Source organism: Heliangelus exortis, chromosome 15 (assembly GCF_036169615.1).
Source record: "Heliangelus exortis chromosome 15, bHelExo1.hap1, whole genome shotgun sequence".
Classification (NCBI taxonomy): Eukaryota; Metazoa; Chordata; class Aves; order Apodiformes; family Trochilidae; genus Heliangelus; species Heliangelus exortis.
Genome location: NC_092436.1, coordinates 9639160 through 9663026, shown reverse-complemented (window position 1 = coordinate 9663026; position 23867 = coordinate 9639160). Strand labels below are relative to the sequence as shown.

At 50.2% G+C, this 23867-nt stretch overlaps 1 protein-coding gene across 2 annotated transcripts in view; it reads left to right on the top strand.

The window, feature by feature from the left end:
• Positions 1 to 22429, top strand: part of SH3PXD2B (SH3 and PX domains 2B) — a 68132-nt gene extending 45703 nt beyond the window's left edge. Inside the window, exons 6-14 of one of the 2 annotated variants that reach the window (XM_071758508.1) lie at positions 5788 to 5813; positions 6208 to 6243; positions 10621 to 10755; positions 12223 to 12327; positions 14273 to 14390; positions 15437 to 15663; positions 16162 to 16211; positions 16690 to 16815; positions 17710 to 22429. In XM_071758508.1, coding sequence (XP_071614609.1) covers positions 5788 to 5813; positions 6208 to 6243; positions 10621 to 10755; positions 12223 to 12327; positions 14273 to 14390; positions 15437 to 15663; positions 16162 to 16211; positions 16690 to 16815; positions 17710 to 19209 — 2323 coding nt within the window. In that variant the 3' untranslated portion in view covers positions 19210 to 22429. The remainder of the gene's footprint in view (positions 1 to 5787; positions 5814 to 6207; positions 6244 to 10620; positions 10756 to 12222; positions 12328 to 14272; positions 14391 to 15436; positions 15664 to 16161; positions 16212 to 16689; positions 16816 to 17709) is intronic. The other variant, XM_071758509.1, reaches the window with a different exon arrangement.
• Positions 22430 to 23867: the final 1438 nt, after the last annotated feature.

The following is a 23867-nucleotide window of genomic DNA, read 5'->3' as shown; positions in this document are numbered from 1 at the left end:
ATTTTTTCTCATAGACTGAGGTGAGGTGGGGGGCTCTGGACAGAACAAGGCCACATTCAGATGTGGAGACCTTTGGGTGCTGAGCATCAGGCACAGAATGATGCAGCTCTGCTGTGTTCAGAGCTGTAGCTCCTGGCTGTTCAATCAAGCAGCCATCAGTGCCATGTTCCTCATTGTCTCTCGGGTTTGGGTCCAACAGACAAGGGGAACAGCCCTAAGCCCAATTCCAAGCAGGTGTTTGTGTTGCAGTGTCCATCCTCAGGTACCTACCCCAGTGTCCTATGGTGCAAAGTTGCACTCACTGCACAGCTGCTATGTGTTGGTGCCATTGCAGTTCTGGATGGGTGAGCAAGTGATGCAACACTCAGTCCAGTGGGTGGGTCACACTCTGTCCTGCTCTCTGCTCCTTTTCAGGGAGGAGAGGTGACCTTGCAGCATGTAGAAGGACTTAGTGGGTGACACTTGTCCCCTTGCCTTCAGCAGTAAAATGCCAGAGCATCTCAAGGACATCCCTGATGTGTTTCTCATCCCAGCCTGAATGCCAGAGGGGTATTTATTAGCTACAATTCAAAATGCTAATTAATAAAAGTCCTTGACTCTCTCCTCTGGAGGGATTGGTGGGAGCCCTTTCCTGAGCCCCTGGCAGGCCTCCAGCTTACCAATAATGAGATGAGAGCTGTGATAGACGGCTGGGCTGGATTGGACCTGATGGGATGTCTGGGGTTTGGCCGGATGTCATCATTCATCCAGCAGATAAATACTGTTCTCCAGGAATTTGAAAGGGAGCCAGGCCATGAATGGAGTGAAAAAAAAGAAAAGGCAGCTTTTTATGGTGGCTGGAAGGTGGGAACAATGGAGGGGAAAAGGACTGGTCAGTGTGCTCGGTGCTGTGCCAAGCCAAGCAGCCACTGTCATGGAATCCTGGCCTCTTCCTGCTCCCTCTCCCTTGGCTCAGCTTCTCTCAGCTCACCCTCCCATGGCCACGGGAGGGATGTCTGGTGGCAATGAAGGGGACATGGATTTGCATGCTGCTGGATGCACTCTCTGCTTGATTTTTTTCTGGGGCATTGTTAGAGGATCAATGTAGCTCACATCACCCCAAAATGTGAAACCACTTTCCCGGGCCATAGTTGACCGAAGTCTGTGGAAATCTGATTTTAACTGCAAAGGGTGAATTTGCATGAGGGAGTAACCCCCTTTGTCCCATCTACAGGCCAGGGGAAGCATCACCAGAGGGTGAGAGGGGACAGCAGAACCCAGGTCCCTTGTGTGAGCTGAATCTCAGCTCTGCTGAATCAGCAAAGGGCTGTGAGGGGTGGGAGCTGCCTGTGCCTTCTGGGCTGGAAGGTGAATGATGAGCTGAGACCTGACCAGATGAGGAAGTGTATGCTGCTAACAAGGTTATTCCTGCAGCAACTTGGACAGCCCATTGTTATTCTATTAATATTGAAGCTCTGGTCCCAGGTGGGGGTGGTATTGGCACTCCCAGTAATGGACTGACAGGATCCCCAGGCAGGCACCAGCCCCAGTAAATTGGAGAAAGGAGAGCTGGGCTAAAATGAGAATGATTCCTTGATGGGATCTTACTGTGCCAATCCATCTCTAGGATGGGCTAATGGAAGGGTCCTGTTTAGGGCCATAGTGCTGGCAGCCATTGGTAGGTAAAAGTTTTCTGTTTGGTCCAAAGTGCCAGAAGAAGATGCTGGGCAGAAACGTGTGTCTGCCATTGCAGCAGGTACCAAAGCTCTTTCTTTCCCTTGTTTCCATAAATTCAGTGTGCAAACTCATAGCCAGTGTCTTCCAGAAGCAAATATCTTCTTGCTTTCCTGTAACTTTTCATGTGCTTGCTTTTCCTCTCAGATGGGCAGTACCAGGAACAAACATTTTCCTTGTCACCTTTGCATGGTGGGTGGGGGCTAGCAGGGACATGTCAGCAGAGCAGGTGACAGGGGATTTAATAGAAAAAGGGAAGACTCCTGGTTTCAGCCCAAAGATGGAGGGGCTGCCCCGCTAGGGAACCATTACAGGGTCTTGTGCTGGTAAACTAGATATTCCTGAGTTGATGGATGTTGGTTTGGATAGGGACATTTTCTGGCTTGTGGCTTTTGAGCCATGTCCTGCTATCCAGACAAATTACAGTTTGTATTATAAATTGTTTGTTTTGCAGTTCTGCTGGTGCCTACGTGCAGATTCATCAGGAGCTCAGGCTGGATCTCTGCTCCAAAGTCTTCTTTACTCTCTGCTGAGAACTGTCTCTCCTAGGTGACAGCAGACAGAAATATCAGAGGGGTTGAATCCGTTTTGCAAAAGTGGATTTGCAAGCCCCTTGCACAGACAGAGTAGTTTATTTTCTATGCTGACAGGGCAGCTTCCTGAGCCAGAAGGTTCAGCTTGGCCAACTCTCCAGTGGTTAAACATGAGGGCAGCACTGGCACTGCAGTGCTGGGGACAGGGACTCTATTCAGTGCTCCATGGAGCATTTGCTAAACATCATTTCTCCCAAACAAGAGCTCTGTTGTACCCCTGTTCTTGGTCGGTCTCATCAGCGTAAGTTTTTCAAAGATTTCTAACATCTCCAAGCTTGCTGGATACTTACAAGATGAACTGCCTCCTAGTAGCTGCTTTGATGGCATTACTGTATTACAGAGTTATTTTTTTTTTTTACAAGAGCTAGGCTTTTTTCTGTGGGAGGTACTTTCTTGGAATGGTGACCTCAGATCCATCTCATCTTGCATGTTGCTTGTGGCTCCTGTAGCTGCTGGATTTGTCCCTTGTGCTGGAGCTCCACTTTCCCCCTCTTGCTCCATCAGCTGGTTGTGGTCAGGGCTCTGGGGCAGCATGGGTGCTACTGAGGTCCCCAAGCTGTGTGTTGGGGACACTTTTCTCCATGAGTCCCACTGCAAGGAGGACTCTTGTGTCTGGTGGCCCCAGAGTCACCTCTCTGCAGCACACCACACACTGCCTGCTCCAGCAGCCCCCATGTGTCAGAGCCTTAGGAAGAGATCGAAGTCAAGCCAGCTTGCAACAGTTCTTTTCTAGACACTCTCCTAGCCTTTAGGGTTTCCCTGATTCTATAACTAATGGTTTTTAATTAACAATTCTCACCTGAATTATGCTGTTGTAAGCCCACAAGGACTTGCAGTGTCTCCAGTACCCTTCAGTAAGGAGTTCAACAGCTCATCTGGATATTGCTGAAGATCAGCCAGCTTCTGTTTCTTCTGAACCACCCTCCCAAGGTGTTAGCTTTGCTTCATGCCCTCACTGCAGCCTTGTGCTCCACATCTCACTGCTTCCCATCACTGGATCCAGAGGGATCCAGAAGGATGCAATCTGACACATTAGAGAAGATGCTTGAGAAACCTGACACATCTTTTCCCTAAAAAAAAATGTGACATGGGCATTATTAATTGGTGCTAGGAGTTCTCCATGTATAAGTATTTCCTTACAGGATTGGACTGCAGGACTATTAGGTTCATGAAGAACACTGAACTGAGGTCACTGTACCCTGAGGCTGTCTGGTTGGCTCAGTGCTTTAAGTGAGACTCTGGTCCCACAGGAACCCTTTCTTGCCCTCAGTGTTCCCAGCAAGGAGCTGGGAGAGTCCTGGTGGTGGGTTTTACCACCTGGAAAGCTTTGTGGGGCTGGTTGGTGGCAGAGAGTCTTAGATGTGCCTTGTGATGGTGCTGTGACTGCCTGGTTCATCTGCACAGCCTGGCTGGGGCGGGGGTGAGGGCTAAATGAGTTTGACAGTGAAAGGAGGAGTGGCCTTTCCTTCTCCTCTTCTGGAACCACCAGGAAGCCATGGATGTAGGCTCTGCTGCCTGCCTTTCTCTGGCCCACAGGGAATGGAGGAGGAGATGCTGCTGGGAGTTTATTGCTGTTTCCTGTCTTGTCTGAGCTCTGCTCCCCTCTGAGTTGATGGGTTGGGCTTCTGGTCTTCAGACCTGCAGTTCTTTGTATCTGTGCCAGGAACAGCCCAGCAGCAAAGTGAAATTGCAGCTCCTTCCTTGCCCCCTCACTCTCAGATGGAGCAGCCAGTGAAAGGAAGCAGAGGGATAAGTTTCAGTAATAGGTTTAGCAGATGGCAGGGGAAAAACAACAGTTATTTCCATCAGCTCCCTCCTGTCAGCACAGGAGTGCCATGCCCACCTGCTCATCTCCAGCCTGCTCATCTGGCTTTGCTTCACCCCTCTTTGCTGCCACACCACTGAGCTGGGGCAAATTGGATGGGTAGTATTTAAGAACTCTGATTTAGCTCTGCAATGTAGTCTCTGTTCAGAAATGTCTTTGGGATGTTCTGTTGAGCATATTCCTCCATTGATCTTTCTTTGCACCTGGGACCTGGGACTGAGGTCCTTGCACAATTCTCTGGTCTCAGAACTGAGTCTCTGGTTACCAGGTAACAATGTCCCATTTGTTTCTGGTCCATCTTGGCTGCATTTCATTTAGTTTTATTGAAAGCTCCATGGATAAGTAGCAGAGGTTTTAGGTGCAAAGGGAAGGGGGGACTGGGTAGGGGGAGGATAAGGCATTGCATGCAAAATGCATTGCCAAGGTGGGTGGGCAGACTTTGAAGGCAGCCAAGTCCTGGCATCACCCTATTGCTCCAGGGGAATTAAATGTCTGTTGTCATTATGGTCTGAAAATGCAGATTTGCTCAAAAGAGAACAAAAGGTAGCACACGTCTGGCTGTGTTTCTTGCAGAGCATGGAGGGATTTCTCTGCCTGGCCTGAAAACAAAGGCGAGGGAAGAGAAGAGTTTGTTTTGCCAGTGGACTTGATAAGCAGATGAAGGGGTTCCTGGGGTCCCCTTGGTCCAACTGCCTTTCCAAGCAGTGCTCAGGTAGCTCAAAGCTTCAGTAGAGTCCCCTTACCACCAAGTGAAAGTTGGAAGCTCCAGTACCTGCTCTGTTCTTGTTACTCTACCTGGAAGTAACAAGGATCAGTGTGTGTCTCCTGGTACCAGAGTATTTCATCTTGGCCACATGGTCATGATCTGTCACACGTGTCTGAGGAGCAGGGAAAGGAGTTTCCTCCACAAGTGAGCTGGGCACAGGTTGCCATCACTCCACACTGCCAGCAGCATTTCAAGGCCACAGCAGTGAAACTCTTTTGTAGCAATATGGACAGCTGTGGTTAGGATGGGGACAGATCTGGAGCATTTGTTTGGATTTCAGGCTAGTTGGGTGTCCTGGTTTGTTACTCATGGGTTTTTTTGAGGCTTTTCAGAGTCCATATTTTGTTTTACTCTGGTTTTAATCATAAAAAATCCCATATTTCTTTGTGCCTGAAGAAGGTTGTGCTTGTGCCCTGGGTTTGAGGCTCTTCAGCAACCATATTTCTTGTCAACATTCAGATAAGAGCAGGGATGCAGGACAAAGAGAGGTGTGGGACATGAAGGAATTTCAATATTTCCTTCTTTGTCGATCTTCAAAGTGGTACCCACTTCTGTAGGAGCTGTGGGCTGTGGTGGGAGCAGTTCTGGGTGTTGAGGCTTCCCCAGCTCCTGACTCTGGTGCCAGATTGTCCAAGTCATTAATTTACTAAAAAAAAAAATTAAATTAAAAACATTAATTTACAAAAATAGGGATGTGGTAAAAGGGGCTGTTTACAAGGCAAGTGGTGCCCCATGTCACCTGTGGGGTTGTTAGTTTGTTGGTTTAGGAGGTCAGTGGTCCTGCCAGGGACAGCAGTGCTGCTGTGCTTTCCTGTGTGGGTTTGTCATCTGGCTAACAACCAACCCACCTGTGCCATGCCTTTGCTGACACTCTTCCTTTTCTTTTTCAGGGAGCCCATTGGAAAGAAGAGGTCTGGTAAGGACTCGTTCCCTCTCTACCCATCCCACCACATCCTCCTTTCACCCACAGCTGTGGTCTCCTGGAATGGGACAAAGCTCTGGCCCCATGACAGGCCGACCCTCTGGCTGTGCTCTCCCATGGGATGTGGGGCTTCCTGACATGGCATGATCCCTCCATACACCCCGGGTGTCACTGCAGTGGAAGTCACTCAGAGCCCCAGTCCCACATCCCCCTGTGCCTCCCCGTGGGGCTCCCAAAGGTCGGGACAGTCACCCGCAGCTCTCCACGCTGCGCTGGCCTCCCTCTTCACTGGTTAACGGAGCCATTGCCAGCATTGCTGCCATCCCCTTGTTCTTTTCCCTCCCCCACCCCTCATGCCTTGTCTCCCATCGTTTTGTTCCTCCATCAGGGTTTATCCAGAGAACGGCCTCTTTCCTGCAGAGAGGTACTAACAGCCGCTCGCTGCCCGGCCCTTGCTCTCGCTTTGCCTTTTGCTGGGGGAACGCCTGCTCGCGCTGGGTGGGCAAGTCCTTTGCAAGAAGCTGTCACATCCCCCATGGCTTTCAGTGGTGGCTGGTGGACAGGGGGCAGTAGTGGAGAGGAGGTAGGGTGGGCTCGAGACTGGCGTTTGGCTGTCAGTACAGTTCCACGTGCAAGGGCTGTGTCGCAGGTCTTGGGGTGAAGGACAGGGCTTGGTCTGCAGCCTGGAGGATGGGGATGCTGCAAAATCACTGCAAATCCTCTTTTACCTTCTGGAGGTCCCAGACTCTGAAGATTGACTTGGCCACTGATTTAGGTATATCTAAAAGTTGTCCTCATATCAGTCCCCAAGACTGTTTTGAGAGTTTCTGTTCGCTTCTCTTCTTGCAGATCAACAGAAAGCACAGATGGAGAGTCAGGGGTTCATTGCAGCACTGAGTGTGCAGGGGAACCTGAAACTGTCTCCTAAGGTTATATTTGGGTGGAGCTGCCCCAGGAGGCTGCCAGAGAGCTCCAACATCCCCCCTGCCAGCCTTATTTCAGCTGCTTTCTTGTGTGCCCCCCACCCCTTTTTCTGGGCTATGTAATGTGCCTGCAATGGCATAGAGATCCCAAACCCCAGTATTTAGTCTAAAAAGAAGTAGTGAAAACACAGCTGCCGTGTCTTGCAACAGCCATAGGGGGACCTTTCTAAAATTCCACTGGTATTTCCATGTGATTATTTTTCAAGTCTGGAAAAATCCCTGGAGAGATGAGAGGGCTTACAAAGCGTACGGTGCAACATGTAGTGCCCATTTCATGTGACAGCAAAAAGAAACTCACTTCTGCAGTACTGATCTTCACAAACTCATCAGATCTGGGGGAAGAAGTCCTGTCCTGAATGCATGGGACAAAGCAGCACAGGCCACAGTCAGTCTCACAAGTTGAGGGGTGTTGCTGGTACACAGGCTGTGTTGCTGCCTCCTGATCTCTGCAAAACTCACTCCCTTGTGGGCTCTGGACTGTACCAGTGCTTCCTCCCCTCCTCAGCTGCAGAGCTTTAGTACTGACTCTCATCTCATTTGAGAGATGCTATTTTGAAGACACCAAGTCTGCCTGTAAATAGGGTGTTTGTTGTTGAGTGTATTTTTGTGGTTGAGGATGATTATGCCAGGTGAAGACACTCCTGAAATTACCTCCTACTTCTTCCTCCAAGCTCAGTTTACCACTTCTGTTGCAGGTTTAATAGGTACATTGGAGGATCCAGAATTGCCTGCTGAAACTACAAATAGAGCAATGGATGTAATTACAGCGAGGGAGGCAAAAAAGAAAGTACATCTTTCTTCCTATAGCTCTTATTCTTCTTTAAGGGGCTGGGTAGATCCTCTGATCACTTTAAGCACAAACCTTTAATTGAGCTAGTGGAACAGATACTCCTAGCATCAACCATTCGAGTTAGAGGGCTATTTTTATTTCTGTCCAGTGCCCCACCTCTGGGCTTTGGCAGGAGGAAGCTTTCATTAGTGGTAACAGATCCTCTGCACTCAGCCAGCTCACCTGGAGCTCTGCAGTGTGCTCTTTATAGCAGCATAACATGGACTATTTGCCTCCTCTTCCCTGAAATAAGACTGTCCTGAAGGTAAATTGTTAGTTTAAATCTTTGTTGTGGTCTTCCTGTCTCAGAACCAGTTTGAGAGGCTGTGACCTTAGGCACAGGAGATCTTCTCTGTGAGGGAGCAGAGCATCTTAGGGTTGCTAAAGACATGCTGGATCTTGTCCATCTCATCTCTCTTTTTCCCTTGCAGGATTTTGCCCTGCAATAAGTTCCCCCATAAGAAAGATCTTTTGTCAGGCTGAGACTTTTCACATGATGGGGAAGCTGTTACAGTGGACGTGCACTTTCCCTTAGAAACTTTTTCCTGATATGTAGCCTGAATTAGTCTTTGGTACATTGTGCCTTTGTATCCCAAGGGACCATCACTGTCTCTGCCATTTCTTCCTCGCACCCATTAGTGACTGGAAGGTATTTGTCCTGTGTAGCTGCCATGCTGTAGCAGCTAGAGGGCTGGGCCAGATGAGATTTCAGCCCCAACCCCAAAACTGAGGCTCTCTCAGTATGTGCACAGCTCCTCTAAATTGCATGTACTCTCAGAGTATGTGCACAGCTCCTCTAAGTTATCCTTAACACCTATAATCAGGTGTGGGATTCTTCTGTATCACTCTATCCTATATTAATTAACACTATCCTATTTCCAAAGCACTTGGCAAATATTAATTAATTCTTTCTGCACCTGGAGAGATGGTAATTAAGACAGTGTCCTCATCTGACAGGATAAAGCTAAGAATTGTGTTGGAAGCCAGAGCCAGGAAAGCCCTCGAAGTGGAGAGGAGTTGTGGACAAGAGTTTGTCTTTTTTATTTTTTTTTTTTTCTTTTCTTCTTGGAGGCTTTGGAGGCAGATGGGGCAAGTGCTGCTGGTGCTGTGGGTGACCAGAAGCCTCACGGCTGCTTTAGCAGGGAGCTGAGGCTGAACAAACCCCCGGCTCTGTGGGGCTGAGTAAGCTGGGGGTGCATCCCCAGCCGGAGCGCTCTCCTACATGACAAGATGCCAAATGCAAGCCCGCCTTGCCCTGGGTCTGGCCGCGGGTCCCCCGCACCGGGTGGGTCTCGGTCCCTCTGTCCCTGCCTTAGCCCGCAGTGCCACCTGCAGCCCGACCGGCTCCGCGCAGCCACCGCCACAGCGCCCGGCTCTCCGCCGGCTGCCGGGCCCCTTCCCAGCCGCTGGAAAGCTTTGTTCCCGGTGTCTCCAGCCCCTTGGTTACCCCTTGGAACATTTCTATTTTTTCTTTTTTTTTTCTTTCTTTTTTTTCCTCTTTTTTCTTCTTTTTTTACTTTTTCCCCTTTTTCCCCTTTTTTCTTTTTTCTTTTTTTTTTCTTTTTCTTCTTTTTTTTCCTTCTTTTTTTTCTTTCTTCCTCTTTTTCTTTTTCCTCTTCTCTTTCTTCTCTTTTCTTTTTGTCTTTTTTCTTTTCTTTTTCCTTCTTTTTTTCTTTTTTCTTTCTTTTTTCTGTTTTTTTCTTTTTTCTTCTTTTCTTTTTTCCATTTTTCTTTTTTCTTCTTTTCTTTTTTCCTTTTTTCCTTTTTCTTCTTTTTTTTCCTTTTTTTTCCTTTTTCTTTTTTCATTTTTCTTTCTTTTTTTCTTTTCTGTTTTTTTCTTTCTTCTTCTTTTCTTAATTTCTTTTTTTTTTTTTTTATCTTTTTTTTGTCTTTTTTCTTTTTTGACGTGGAATAGCCACCAGCAGGAGGACCTGAGTTTAGAGCAAACTATGATGGTGAGGAAGAATCTCAGAATCATTTTGGTTGGAAAAAGACCTTTAAGATCACCAAATCCACCACTAAATCATGTCCCTAAGCACCCCATCTACATGGCCTTTGAATACCTCCAGAGATGGTAACTCCACCACCACCCTGGGCAGCCTGATCCAGTGCCTGACAACCCTTTCAGTAAAGAATTTTTTTTCTAATATCCAATCTGAACCTCCCCTGGCACAGGTTGAGACCATTTCCTTTTGCTCCATTGCTTGTTTCTTGGGAGATGAGTCTGACACCCCCTCACTACAACCTCCTCCAGGCAGCTGTAGAACATCAGGAGGTCTCCCCTCAGCCTCCAGGCTAAACCCCAGTTTCCTCATCCATTCCTCATAAGACTCTTTCTCCAGACCATTCACCAGCTCTGTTGTCCTTCTTTGGACACATTCCAGAAGCTCAATATCCTTCTTGTAGTGAGGAGTCCAAAACTGAGCACAGCATTTGAGTTGTCACCTCATTGCAATAATGAATTGTGAGAAGGTGACTGAAATGCATAAGGGGAATGAAGACAGGGAGATGCTGCTCTGTCCTACAAACACCCCTCTGCCTGGGTGCCCAGGCTCTTCAGTCAGGACCAGCAAAATCTACTAAAGGTTGTGTGTATTGAATTGGGGTCTGAGCTGGTCCATGCACTGGGGCAGCTGACGCCAGGGCACAGGAGACTGACCTGAGCCCTCCCTCAGCCTCTGACAGCAGACACGGGGCAGCTGTGTGCATCCCTGGCAGTGGTGGGGTTGTTTGGGTGACTCTGTCTGAGAGCAGGAAGGTGGGTAGCAAGTGAAAGATCTCACCTGGCTGTACCCATCTCACCTGGCTGCTGGTTTGGTCTCTCCTCCTCACTCTGCCCAGGTTTCTGGCTCACATCTCTCACGCTGGGGTCCCCGTGGTGTCCTGGAGCTGCTCGCAGGCCAGCAGGTGCTCGGGAGTGGTGGCCCCCACTGTCAGGAGCTGGTGCTTACCCCCAGCACACGGGTTGGTTCTTGTCCCCCCTGTGCAGGAGCTGACAGCGCGTCGGTCGACCCCTTGGTGCTGGAACAGTACGTGGTGGTGGCAGAGTACCAGAAGCAGGAGAGCTCTGAGATCAGCTTGTGCGTGGGCCAGTTGGTGGATATCATTGAGAAGAATGAATCAGGTACAGAGAGTTTGGCTTGGCAGAGGGCTGTGGGTCCACTCTGTGTTGCACAGCAGGGGTGGGAATAGCAATCACCTATTGTCAGTGTTTTTCTAATAGGAATTAAGAAAAACACCCTCCAGCCACCTCACGGGGAGGCTCTTGGGTGGGCAGTTGAGGTGGGGTGTGGAGGAAGCTGCTTCAGTCTGCAGGATGTCTGTATGAGCTTTGGGGCTGTCTCTGAAGGGTCTGATCAGCAGTGAGCTGAGCTTTTACAGGCTCCACTTCAAGCTGCTTCATGCTGAAAAACTTGGTTGATGGGTCCTGAGGACAAAAGCCATTCCCGAAGTTGGCAGGCTTGTGTGGGGAACATGGGGGACACTCGTGGTCTCCATGAAAGCCCCCATCGTGTGTCTGCAGTTCCTGCTTCCAAACATGAGGAAGCACCCAGCCATGGAGCAGGGGAGGCAGCCACACCAATTGCTTGCTTCAGAACTTAAGCTTGTTCTTAACCTCTGCAAAGGGATTGAGTCATGTCATGGGCCCAGCTTCTGGAGTTTGCTGGGAAGGGGAATTTATTCCCTGAAGTTAATAATGTTGCTAAGGGGGGCTTAAAGATAAATTGTGAAAATAGATTTTAATAGCCTGGAAGCCTGGTCCCCAGAGGATTAGTTGTACAGCAGCTGTGTTTTGAGAATGGGGAAAATAAAAGCAGCCCTGAAGCAAGTGAAACCTATTAACACAGTCAATTCAAAAGATTTGGGGAATAATTTATTTATCAAATGTCAGTTTTCCCTTCCATGCAGGTAGCAGCTGATTCCCTCCCTGACAATCTAGTTGTCTTTCTAAAACACTTGCTGGTAGGCTTCTGAGGATCATTCTCAGTCTTTTTTTTTTTTTTTTTTTTTCCCTAAAGACACAAATAGCTTGTGCTTTTAATAACTGAAGAGCACACTTTTATTTTGATTGGACACCCAGGGTGGCCTGGAATTGCTTGTGGCCACTATGGAGCCAGCTAGGTTTCCACTGGGAGAGCTCATGTTTTAATCCTGCATTTGCTCTTAGCTTTTAAAATGTGCTGTTTCCACAAATGTAAAGAAGGTGAGAGCACAGCAGGAGTCAGCTATCAATTTGCAGACAGTGTATTCATCTGTGCTAATTGGTCTGAGCTTGCAGACCCAGACTGAGGGAAAATGAATCATGAAGAGGAGAAAAAGGAAAGCAAATGCAGTGGCTGGAGCCATCATTCAGATCTCAGTCTATCCCAGTTTTGGTGGGGAGGGAACATACATTTAGATAGCCTTCAGCTGCCATTCTCCATGCTGCTGTCTGTGCTCCTGTTCAGATAGCACTTGGCTTTGGTGCTTTGGGGTCACCTCAGCCTCCCATGGAGCAGCTGAAGTCCCCCAGGCTCAAGGGTTGGAGGAATGGAGAGAGTTTGGGGCTGGTGGGAGGCCTTGGCTTAGCTGCCTGCTGTTTTCTTCTCAGGCTGGTGGTTTGTGAGCACATCAGAGGAGCAAGGCTGGGTGCCAGCAACCTGCCTGGAGGCCCAGGATGGTGTCCAGGATGAGTTTGCGTTGCAACCCGACGAAGGTAAGGAGCTGCTGGAGGCATCTGCCCCAGCTTCTTCCTGCTGAACTGCTCACAGGACTATTTAGCCCTCCCTGACTTTGGAAGGGCAAGAGCCCAGGGAAGGACAAACCCACATGTGCTGTACATTCACGTCTGCCTGTAAGGGCCATGCCTGCCCAGCACTCTGCTCCAGTGCTGTAGCAGAAGTGGGACATCTAGATACTGGTGGTGTAACTGCTGACATTTGTGCTTCCTCACAGAGGAGCTGAAGGTGCCACCTCCAGGTAACACCCAGTGCTGCCATCCCAGTGGCTCCTTTAGGCCCCAGGGAGCTGTTTTACCTATGCTTGAGGAGGAGCAAAGCTTAAATCCTAGGACAATTCTTTTGTCTTCTAAACCCATGCAGAATAGAGAACAATCACGAACTTGTCTTATGAGAACAACAAGGCAGGAACCTTTGCTTACAGCAAATCTGCACCACTCTTGGAGAAAGCATCCTTCCCACCGAGCACTGTATGCTCAGGGCAGGGATGTAGCTGGTTCTGCCCCTTGTTTGGGGAGATGAAAGTGGGAGGGGAGGCTCAGACTGGGGAGGGCCCCAGAGGGCTCCAGGTGAGTACAATCTCTGTGCCACTCTCTGATGTCATCTCTGTCTCCTCTTGAACCTGATGTGCCACCTCCTTATGTTCTCTCCTGTGCTTCTCCTCCTTCCCCAACATGCTCTTCCCAGTCCCATGGAGATACTGGTCTCTACCCAGGCACGTTGGCCGCCGTCGGACTCTTGGGGACTTGTACACCAGTGGATGGGGTCAAGGTGGACTTCACACAGAGTTGTTCAGCTGGCCATGTTTTGTGCTTGGAGCCTTGCTGTCTGCATGTTTCTTTGCTTTGCATGGGATGGACCCTGCTTGTTTCAGTCCTTAATGCATGCTGTACATACTCCATTAGGCCCACTCATGTCCACCTTTTTCCTCTCTCAGCTGTTCCTTCTACCTTTTTGAGAAGTTTTACAGAAGCTGGAGTTTCTGCTTTCCCCCAACACATGTATGCAGACTTCTTGCAACTGCTGCCTTAGTTCTTGTAAAAGAAACTCCTCTGAGCCATGACCCTGAGGTTGGTGGCTCAGATGGGGTCAGGAGGAGAAGAGCCAATTTGGTTTTGCTGGGTGTGACAGGACATTTACAGCTTTGACTGATGTGCATGAAGAGGGTGGGAGGTCAGGACCTTGGAAGGCTGTGCTTCTCCAAGAAGACAAAGCCAGGAAACATGCACAGCAGGGATATATGAGTGTCCAAAGGTTTGGAGGCAGACTTTGTTTGTCTGACATGTTGTCCACATGGCTGTTAGGATGTTTCCCCTTGAAGGGAAGAGCATCCATGTCCCTGCTTACTGTTGTTTGGTCCAGTGGACAGGGCATCAGACAATTCTCCAAGCTCACCACATGGTTTGACCAATGTGTTGGGGAGCCCAACTGTTGAACAGGGAAGTTCACATAGACCTGCTGTTGTAGAGAGGTTTGAGGGCTGTGTATAAGAGCACATCTGGGGGATTTACCCCCTCATGGGATTTCTTTTCCTCTCAAGAATATTTCTTTAAATGCTCTGAGAAAGGAATTTGAACTGAAGTGGTTGCATGAAAGATCAAGTCACCTGTCACGAGCAAGTGAAAGGAAAGCCATCTTATAAAAGATAGTTTTTAGTCCTAAGGGACTAAAGGAAGCTGTTTTAGACAGCTTCTCCTTGGACCAGAATATCTCTCCAAAGCTTACATTTTAAAATGCATCTGGGTTTTGTTTTGAAATACATTTCACTGGCATTTCTTTTATGAATGGTTGTGTATCTCTGTGTTCACTCTCACCTTTATTACAACAGGAATTATCAATATATAAAACACATAACCATTGTTCAACTGAGTCCAGGTTTCTGTTAAACAGCATCTCCATGACTCTGCATTTTCTTTTCAACAGAGGAGAAGTACACAGTTATTTACCCATATACTGCAAGAGACCAGGATGAAATGAACTTGGTCAAAGGGGCCGTGGTGGTGGTGATCCAGAAGAACTTGGAGGGCTGGTGGAAAATCAGGTACTGTCCCTACCTCTTCCCTGTCACTGCTGCTTTGCAAAGCAGAGAGCTGGTGCAGGGGGGATGTACAGCCCGAAGATAAGTCCAGGTTATCAAGAAGGGCAGAGAACCAGGATTCATTTCTCTTCAGTCCTACAAACTGAGGCTGATGGCCAGAGCTGCAGCCAAGCATAGTTGTGGTTAAAACTTCTTTAAAATCCCCTGATTTCCTGTGCTTGAAGGTAGACTGGGTCACAGCACTGCATGTCCCAGCAGTGCAAAGGGAACCAGTGTGAGTGTGTTCGTGTTCCATCATGTGCTGCTGGCAGGAAAAGCACTGAGTGTCCTGGAAGCAGGCTGGATCCTCTGGCTGTGTTAGGCATTGCTCCTTGCAGAGCAGGGCCATGTGGTATCTGAGCCAGGTCTGCTGTGTGTAGGGTGTGCTGATGCCAGAGATTCCAGGTCATCCTGAGCTGATGCTTATTTTTTCCTGGAAGCTCATTTTCTCTTGTCTGTGGTCTAGCAAACGGTTGGACTTGAGCAGGGTGGGAGCTCATGCTGCAGTTTTCTTAACACTGCCTTGAACCTCTGATCTTGGCAGCAGAAAAAAAACAGAAAAACATCCATTGACTTTTAAAGCAGAGGAGAACTGCCATGAGAGCTCTAAAGGCAATTACAAGATCAGTAGCTGGTGCCATCTGAACATAATGGCTGCAGCCCAGCCAGCTAGGAGAGACTGACCCTGACACAGGACCCTGCAGCATGGCAGGGAGACTCCTCAGATGTGGTTTCCCAGTTGGATCGTGGAACTGGTTTCTCTCTTGAACAGTGCAGGCTCAGAGCAGGGAAGGGATCCAGGCTGCCAGTGCTCAGGCAGAGAGAGGGCTTGTGCTTTCTCCAGAGGCCAGCTACATGAATCCTAACAGCAGCCCTCTGGTTTTCCCCTCTGGTTCCCCTGCTTCATTCCTGAACTAGAGAACAGGAGGTCCCTCCTCTGGGAAGAGCTCACACCTGTGGAGCAATGTGGGGGGCTCTGGGCAGTGATGCTGTCGTTGTTGTCACCACAGGTACCAGGGCCAGGAGGGCTGGGCCCCTGCCTCCTACCTGAGAAAGGGGAATGGAGAGATGTTCTCGCAGAAGCTGGGCTCAGGCTCCTCCACTCATTCATGTGCCTTGGATCTGGATGGCCTCTCCAGGCAGCAGGTCATGGTGAGCAGAGAGAAGGAGGGGCTGGTTGGCCAAAGGGATGGGAGATTCGACAGCCGCCCCCTGCCCGGTGCTGACATCCGACGCAGTAAGTGGGCAGCTGGGAGGAGGGCAGGGGTGGCTGGGCTGGGAGTGAAGTTTTTCCTGCAGGCTTTTGAGCAATATAACAGGGTGTGAGGGAAGTGGAAGGCCAGAAGGGCTGGAGGTGACATTGCCCAAGCCGATGGGGCACAAGCACAGTGCTGCCTGGGGACCTGCTGAGAATCAGCAAATGTGATGGGGATAAAAACATCCCAGGCTGGGGATGTTCTCCTCTCAGAAGCTGGGACATTTTAACCCCTCTGCAGGCCAGGTCTTCCAGGCCTGCAATGGAAAAAGAGTTTCATGTGCTGCTCTTTCAGATGCCCTCCAAACCTGGGTGACCCATGCCACTCAGGGTACCAGGCAGACCAGTTCCTCCTTTGGCTTCCTTGCCCATGGGCAAGCTTGGTCCTTGCCTTTCTATTTCCTCTGTCACTCGCCTTTTCTGAACATACATGTGATCAAAAGCCAGAAAGTCAACAGCAACTGAAATTCTTCCCCACAGAGTCACCAAAGATGAGGCAGAGGCCCCCTCCTCGCCGAGATCTCACCATAGTAAGTGCCAGCTGATGTCTGAGAGCAGCACTAGCAAAGGGAATCAAAAAGGAGCACTGGAAGAGCTCTGGTCACTGGTTATTCTTTGCCTGGGATCTTGTCCCTATACCACGGGCTCTGCTCATGGTCAAGGCTGGCATATGCATGGCACCTTAGTGCATCTGGTGTTTAAATGAACTTTTGGTCAGTCTGTCCCACAGGCTGGGTTGCCAGTAGGAGGCTGCAGACTGGCTGCCTCCCTCTGGAGAGGGTAGCTCTTCTGTCAAGCTCTCTGCAAGAACTCTGGCAACTGAGCAATTTTCCACTCAGCCTGGAAATGGACTTGTGTCTGGTATTGGTGAGGGTGCTGCATGGGGACAGCTGATCTCCCTGGCCTGGCTGTGCTGGCTTGTGTCTCTGCAAGGGGCTGGTCTGCATGGGTGTTGTGTAGCCCTTTGTGCTGAAACATCCTGATGGGTTTTCTTTCTCCTTGCTATAGCCACGTGGTTTGAACTTGCCTAAACCTCCAGTCCCTCCTCAAGTGGAAGAAGAATATTACACCATTGCTGACTTCCAAACCACCATCCCTGATGGCATCAGCTTCCAGGCAGGAATGAAAGTAGAGGTGAGACTGTCATCTTCCTTTCTCACATCTTCACATTTTTGTAGTGCTTCTGGCTCCCATTGCCTTAGGACCCGTGTCAGGCAGGAGCTCCCTTTCCAGGCAGGGAGTATCTGACATTCTTGGTGGAAACTGGGATGGTGGTGCATGTGATTGCCCCTGCAGACTGTAAACATCCCAGATCTCTCATAGAGTGGGGGAGAAACCTGTAGGAGCTCATTAGACTTGGGAGTCCCTGGTGGTTTTGGTGGCCTCCTGTCCCTCAAGAGCTGTGTTGTCTGAGCGAGTGGAAAATAAAGCCACATCACAAATGGGGGTAAAGATGGTGGTTGTTTTTTTTTCTTATTAAGGCCAGGTGTAAAGTTAAAAGTCCAGTGCTTCCTTCTTAGCACACCCACTTTTGCTGGCAGAATCCCTCTTGCAGCTGTGCTTTTTTGCTTTTCAAAGTGTAAGCTGTGCCTCGCTAATAGGATTTTTCCTTTACGGACGCCCCAGTCAGCTTCTCCCAGGTTCCAGCCCCGGTTCTGGAACCCTCAGGGGCCGGACCGTGTCGGATCCGTGCAGCATCGCTGCCGATTGATCGCTCCAACAGTGCCGCGCAGTGGCCACCGCCGGTACCCAGGATCCGGGCGGGGAGGGGGGGGGGAATGTCACAGCAGATCCTTGTCATGGCCATGTTATTCCTCAGTCCCATGGTATGCAGATCTCCTTCCCTTTCAGAGGTCATTAGCAATTGCCTCTCCTGTTAGGATACCCAGTTCTGTGATGGCTTTTGGTTACCAGGACAGAGAGGCACCGCGGCCACATCCCACCCAGGCAGCATTTCTGGGGCATTCAGTGTCCCCTCTGTCAGGGCTCCTGCTTAGGTACCTGAGGTTTTTCCTTTCCCCTGGGCAGGTTATTGAGAAGAATCTGAGCGGCTGGTGGTACATTCAGATTGAGGAGAAAGAAGGCTGGGCTCCTGCCACGTTCATCGATAAGTACAAGAAAACCAGCAATGCATCCAGGCCGAATTTCCTGGCTCCTCTGCCCAACGAGATGGCCCAGCTCCGGCTCGGTGATGCCACATCCGATGGCGGTGCCGGCGAGGAATTGACGGGACCGTGCCGGCCTTTGCCAGAGGCTCCCCCTAACGGTACCGACTGTGCTGTGAAGTGGGCCAAGGACTGGAAGGGGAAGGAGGCTCCTGAGGGAGGGGACCCAGCCTTTGCTGGCGGCTATGAGGAGATCTCAGACCGTGACATGGAGGAGAAACCCAGCCTGCCGCCCAGGAAGGAGTCCATCATCAAATCCGAAGGGGAGTTACTGGAAAGACAAAGGCCTCCCCCCAAGCCCCCAGGCATGATTTTGCCCATGATCCCACCCAAGCAGTCAGCAGCCCTGAGGGACAACAAGAAGCCTGAGGTGAAACCAGAGAAGGGCAAACTCTTCCAGCTGAAAAACGAAATGGGACTGGAATGTGGGCACAAGGTGTCAGCCAAAGAAGTGAAGAAGCCAAACCTCCGGCCCATTGTCAAGCCAACTAAGCCAAAAGCTGAGCCCATGGAGGACAAGCCTGAGCCCATCACCCAAAATCCGTTTTTGAAGTCAAGACCTCAAATCAGGCCAAAACCTGCTGCTGCAGCCCCCCGGACTGACCCACCTCCAGCTGATGATAAATTGGACATTTGCAGCCTGAGGAGCAAGCTTAGGCCTGCAAAATGCCCAGATAAACCCTCCGAGCAGGACACCGCTGCTGGTGAAAGCTCCTTCACTAATGCCATGGTCACTTCAGAGGCTTCTGGAAGGTTTCAGGAGCGACCAAGCATGGAGAGCAAACCCCTGCCCAAGCTGGATAGCCACACAGCAAAAGAGGCACTGCCCAAATCTCCTCTGTGCCCAGCAAACACCCCAGGTACCAGGGACCCCCCGCCACAGCGCCCTATTGTGCCACCCCGCAGACCACCACCCCCAAAGAAAACGGGGTGCCCTGCCTCTGGCCCTGCAGCTGAGCTCAGAGCCCCAGTACGGGAAGCACCTGAACTCAGGTCATCCCCAGTGCCAGGGAGGCCCATGCTGGTTCCTCCAAAAGCCAAGCCCTTCCTCTCTGCCTCCCTCCAAGATGAAGCCAAAGCGAAGAGCAGCATAAGCCCAAAGGTGATATCCAAGCCAGTGGAGAGGGGGGAAGCCAAGGAGAGGACCTCAGCTTCCATCTCCAGTCAGGACATCTCCAGGGAAGCTCTTTACGTGGCAGTGGCAGATTTTGAAGGCGATGAGGAGACCAACAGCTTTAAAGAAGGGACTCTGTTTGAAGTTCGTGAGAAGAACAGCAGTGGCTGGTGGTTTTGCAAGGTCCTGACTGGAGGACCATGCTGGGAGGGCTGGATCCCTTCCAATTACTTACGGAAGAAGCCATAGCTGCTCCTCTGCTTACACAGCTGGAAGTTCCCTGGTCTCTCACCTGAATATTTAATTAGCAGATTAATTTATAGTGTTCCATGAGGCTGGCTTTAAAAAAAAATGGTGATAATTGAGATCTCACACATCCCAGCTGGTGCCCGTTGGTGCAGCACCAAGGAAGCAGCTTGGCCTCCCCTCCCCACCTGTGTGCTCCTCCCACCCACCTCCCCACGTTTTCCCCAGCCCTTTCTGACCAAGCTTCATAGTATACAACAGCTGCCATGGTTCTCTGTGCTGGGGAGATGGACCTTGATAGGCATTTTTGCCACCTCTATGGGGTATTAAAAAGAAATTCCCCAGGCTGTAGCCAGGGAGAGAAGTGAAGCATGGAGTGGTACCAACGAAGGAAAAATGTCCACACAAAAGGATTTGGTCTTCCCTGAGGTCTGGGGGCCACAGCCAGATGTTGTAGGTCATGTTGCATACAGCTGTTTAAAAGAGCCATAGGGAATGAAGCAAACTGGAGGACTGATTGCTGGGAACAGGGGAACAGGATCCCTGTAGCTCTGTGTGCACATGCAGACACAGGCACTGCACTTCATTTGAGGGCTGTGCCTTGCTCCCACCCCACACAAGCCACGGGACCTTCCCTTGGTCCTTCTCTGCTCCACAATGACAAGTGTTAACTTTAACATCCTCCTGGTGGGGAAAAAGGAAACAAAAAAAAAGGAAAAATACACCGACGGGCACACACACACATATATAACACAAGACCTCTCTGTGCTGACCCAGGATGCTCTGCAGGCTTCTTCCTTGCAGTCTTGCAAGCAGACAACAAGAGGCGTTTTGCTTCGGTAGCTGAAGAACACTATGCAAGGTACAGAGGATGAAAACAACCTGAAAAGCCCTGGAAAGGGGACACTTTGCTTTCCTTCCCCCTCAGACTGTCCTGCCTGTTGGACTTATAGGGGACCAACCGTTCCCATGACCCACAGAACTTCCCTGGGCTGGCAGGCAGCAGCCAGGAGGTGGGTCCTTCAGTAGGTGCTGATATTATCAAGTGCAATGCAGAATGTGGGAGTTCAGCTCCTCATCACAACCAGTTGCAAGGTGTGTCTGGTGCTCAGGGGCTCCCTGCCTTGTTTGTCACCCCATCTGCCTGTCTTCCAGGTACTTTGATTTTACCCCTGCGTGGTGGGCTGTATGGGGGGCTTCGGGTCAAGCAGAGCCTGAGGTTTTTCTGTGCTGATGCTCCTGCCTGCTGAGCCTAATCTTGCCCACAGTGTTGATTATCCCAGCAGAAGGATGAGCACGGATGAGCTGTTGTTCCTCTGTGCTGCTTTCTTCCCTTCTGTACTTGGCTACTTGCAGATTCAGGGCCACAATTTTTCTCTCTGGAAGAGCATTAAACCAATGCTTCTGGGGGTTTCTTATTGACCCAGCCCCTTTACTCCTTCAAGTCTGATTGCAAGTGTTGAATGCTGCAGCTACAGCTCTGCGGCCATATTTTGCTGCTGAAAAAAATTAGAGTTTTCTCTCTAATCTGAGGCTGGCAGAAGGAGTGTTCTGCACTCCCCCACCCCCCTGACCCCACAGGTGCTCACCTCCTTCTGTTCCTTATTCTCTACCCTGGTAATGTGGAGTTGAAGTTATCTTGTCTGCTACAGAATGCAAATGGTGATGCCTCAGGCCAGGATTGTATGGGGTGGGTGATGGGGCAGTTTGCCCCAGCCCTGGTTTGATCTGATAGAGCAACCCTGGCTGTCCCAGTCTAGCCTCATACTCAGAAGCCCCAAAGATCTGTAACCATGGGAATACATGCACCCTGGCCTCCAGCTGATTCCTTTCCCTCCCACCCAGAGTTTTCTCTTGTGGCACATCATCTTCTGATCAGGCTGACTCACCTGAGCTGGCAATAAGCAATACACCTGCAACCCAAGCCAATAACAGAATTCTTTACGTGGCACACTGGGAGGTGTTGATGTGCTGCAGGGTGGGCTGGGGGAACAATGCTGCCTTTCTCTGCACATCTTTTGCTCCAGTAAATCCTTTTTACTCTGGAAAGGAATGGGGACAGGATGAGTTAAGCCAGAGCTGCCTGGCAGCCAAATCCAGCCCCCATCATATCTGGGGAGGGGGATGGATGTGTGTCCTCCATGCACTCTGGCAGTTTGCTGCAGGGGAAGGAAAGGTCTGTGTGCCCTTTCCCCGTGGCACTGTGTCCTTGCTCTCTCTTTGCTGAATGGCCTTTTAATCTCAGAAGTGTCTCTCCTTTTTGTGTCTCAGAGACCTCACTGCCCTCAGCTTTCCTCAGAGGGGACAATGCTATTTCTGTTTCCTCTGTACTAAATGAGGGCTATTTCTGTTTTCCTCCCAGACCCAACCTCAGAACTGGTAGTTCTTCATTTTGCTGACACAAGTACTGTATTTGGCTCATTGAATGCATGATGGGATCACTCCCTTTTCCCCAAAAAGCTTCCAGGAAGGCAAGGTGAGAGCCCGAGGTGGGGGTCACCCTCAGCAGGGTGCTGACACCTGCAGCCTTACCCCTTCCTGCCACTTTTATTTTATCTGCCAAGGGACCATAGACTGTACAGTGGCTCCTGTCAGGAAGATGCCAAGAGCCACGGGCAGGGCTTTGCCTTTCCCCGTAGGACCCGTGCCCTCTGCCAGGCAATGCCTCCTCTCTGTGCAGCAGGACTCAAATGCAGCCAAATGCATTCCTGACTACCCTGGGAGGAGGAGGAGGAGGAGGAGGGCTGCCAGGAGGCTCAGTACCCTGAGCTTGGCCACAAGGTCCATCACCCCATCAGCCAAAGACCACCTTCCCTCCTTGTGGCAAGGGGGGGGGGGGATCACCATTCCCTGGGGCAGAAGAGGTGGGTGTTGGGGAGGTCCTGCAGCTCAGCACATCCCTGGCAGGCTGGGGGCCCCCTCTGCACCCCACTCCTTCTCGCAGGCTGTCCAAGTCTGTTTGTCTGTCTGTGTCTCCCTATATTATGTAAGTGTGTATAAATCTACGTTACTGTGGGTGGGTGGGGGGTCAGCAGAAGATAGATGTAGCTGTGTAAATGCCGTATCTATACTTTCACCATTAGGGGCCTGAATTTTTTTTTTTTTCTTCTAATTCAGTGGGAGTTCTTTTGGTGGGTTGTTTTTTTTTTCTTTCCCCTTTTTTTTTTTTTTTTTTTAAGAAATAAAAACAAACTGCTTGACTGGTTTCAAGCACCCTTGTGAACCCGTGTCTGGCTGATCTCTGTCTGGGGTGCTGCACAGCTGGGAGGTGTGCTGCTTGCTGACCAGAGCCATGGCAGCTTTTCCCAGGGTGTTGGTTCAGATGGAATGTGCCATTTCCTGCTGCAACAATGGATCCAGCAAGAAGCTCTGAGCCACTGAGCTGCACTCCCTTGTGCTGTGAAGGAGCCATCCCCAGGTGAACCATTTCTCTGCTGGGAGATGAATGGGGTGGGGCTGGGTTGCCTGGGGGCTTGTGTCCAGGGCTTCTGGCTGTGACAGCCCTTGTAGTGGGGCTGAGGTGGGTTACAGTGCTTGGGACTTTTAACTTATGTTTCCTGGCCATCAATAGCCAAGCTACTCCATCAGTGCAGTGCCCCAGTTCACCTCATGGGTATCCCATACTGGAGCAGGGTTCAGGTGTGGGTATTTGTGTGATGCCTATGCTCTGCTCAGGCACAGATGGGATTTTAGCCTCAATTTTAGCCTCACCACAGCCTCTAGCACAGCTCTGCAGCTGTGGCTGGGGGGGAGGAGGGGGGGGTGAGGGCTGTGGTGTTGTACACATGCAGTTCTTGGTAAGGGGTAGGTGAGAAGGAGGGGGGAAAAAAAGACATGCAAGAGCATCTTTCACTGCTCAACTCAGCCCCTGCCAGCCTGGGACATGCAAACCTTGGCCACACTTTTGGCTTTAACCCACCTTGGCCATAACCCACCTAACCTGCCCAGGGCAGCAAAGGCCACACACAGGGATGTGCAGGCAGCAGAACAGCCTGGTGCCAGCTCTGTTGTCTGTAGCATCAGGGGCTGTCTTGCTGGTGTTTGCTTGCAGCATGTGCCCCGTGCCAGGAGCCCAGGCACTCATCTGGAGGCTGCCACTTGCCACACAGCACTAAGTGAGCACTGCCAGGGAGAAATTTGGAGCCTGTGACATAACCTGGAGTATTGCACCAGTGTGGCCATGCAGCGCCCAGCCCACCTCCTTGCACACTGCTCCTGGTGCAAAGACACTCCATGGCCTGGGATGGGCAGTATTAGTTCATTGGCAGCTCATGCAGATCAGCTTTCTGGATAAGGTGAGGCAGCAGAGGTTAGAAAAAGACATTTTGGCATAAATAGCAATTATTGGGCTCCTTTGCCATCTGTGGCTCCCGAGGGTTTTTTGTGCAAAGGCTTAACTATGGCCATGTTCTTGCCAGGGCAGAGTTATGAATGAATTCTTCTACTCCACTTTAAACCACATCTGAGGATGCTTAACTTGTGTCTGGCTTCAGTGGCCCACATTTCAGGATATAAACAGTTTACAGAGAAGCCTTCTGTTGGCCTCTGCTTGTGAAATGGAGCCAGGCATCGCTACAAAGCAAAAACAACAAAAGAGAAAAGAAAAAAAAAAAAAAAAGAAAGAAAAAAGGGAAAAAAAAAAGGGGGGAAAAAAACCAAAG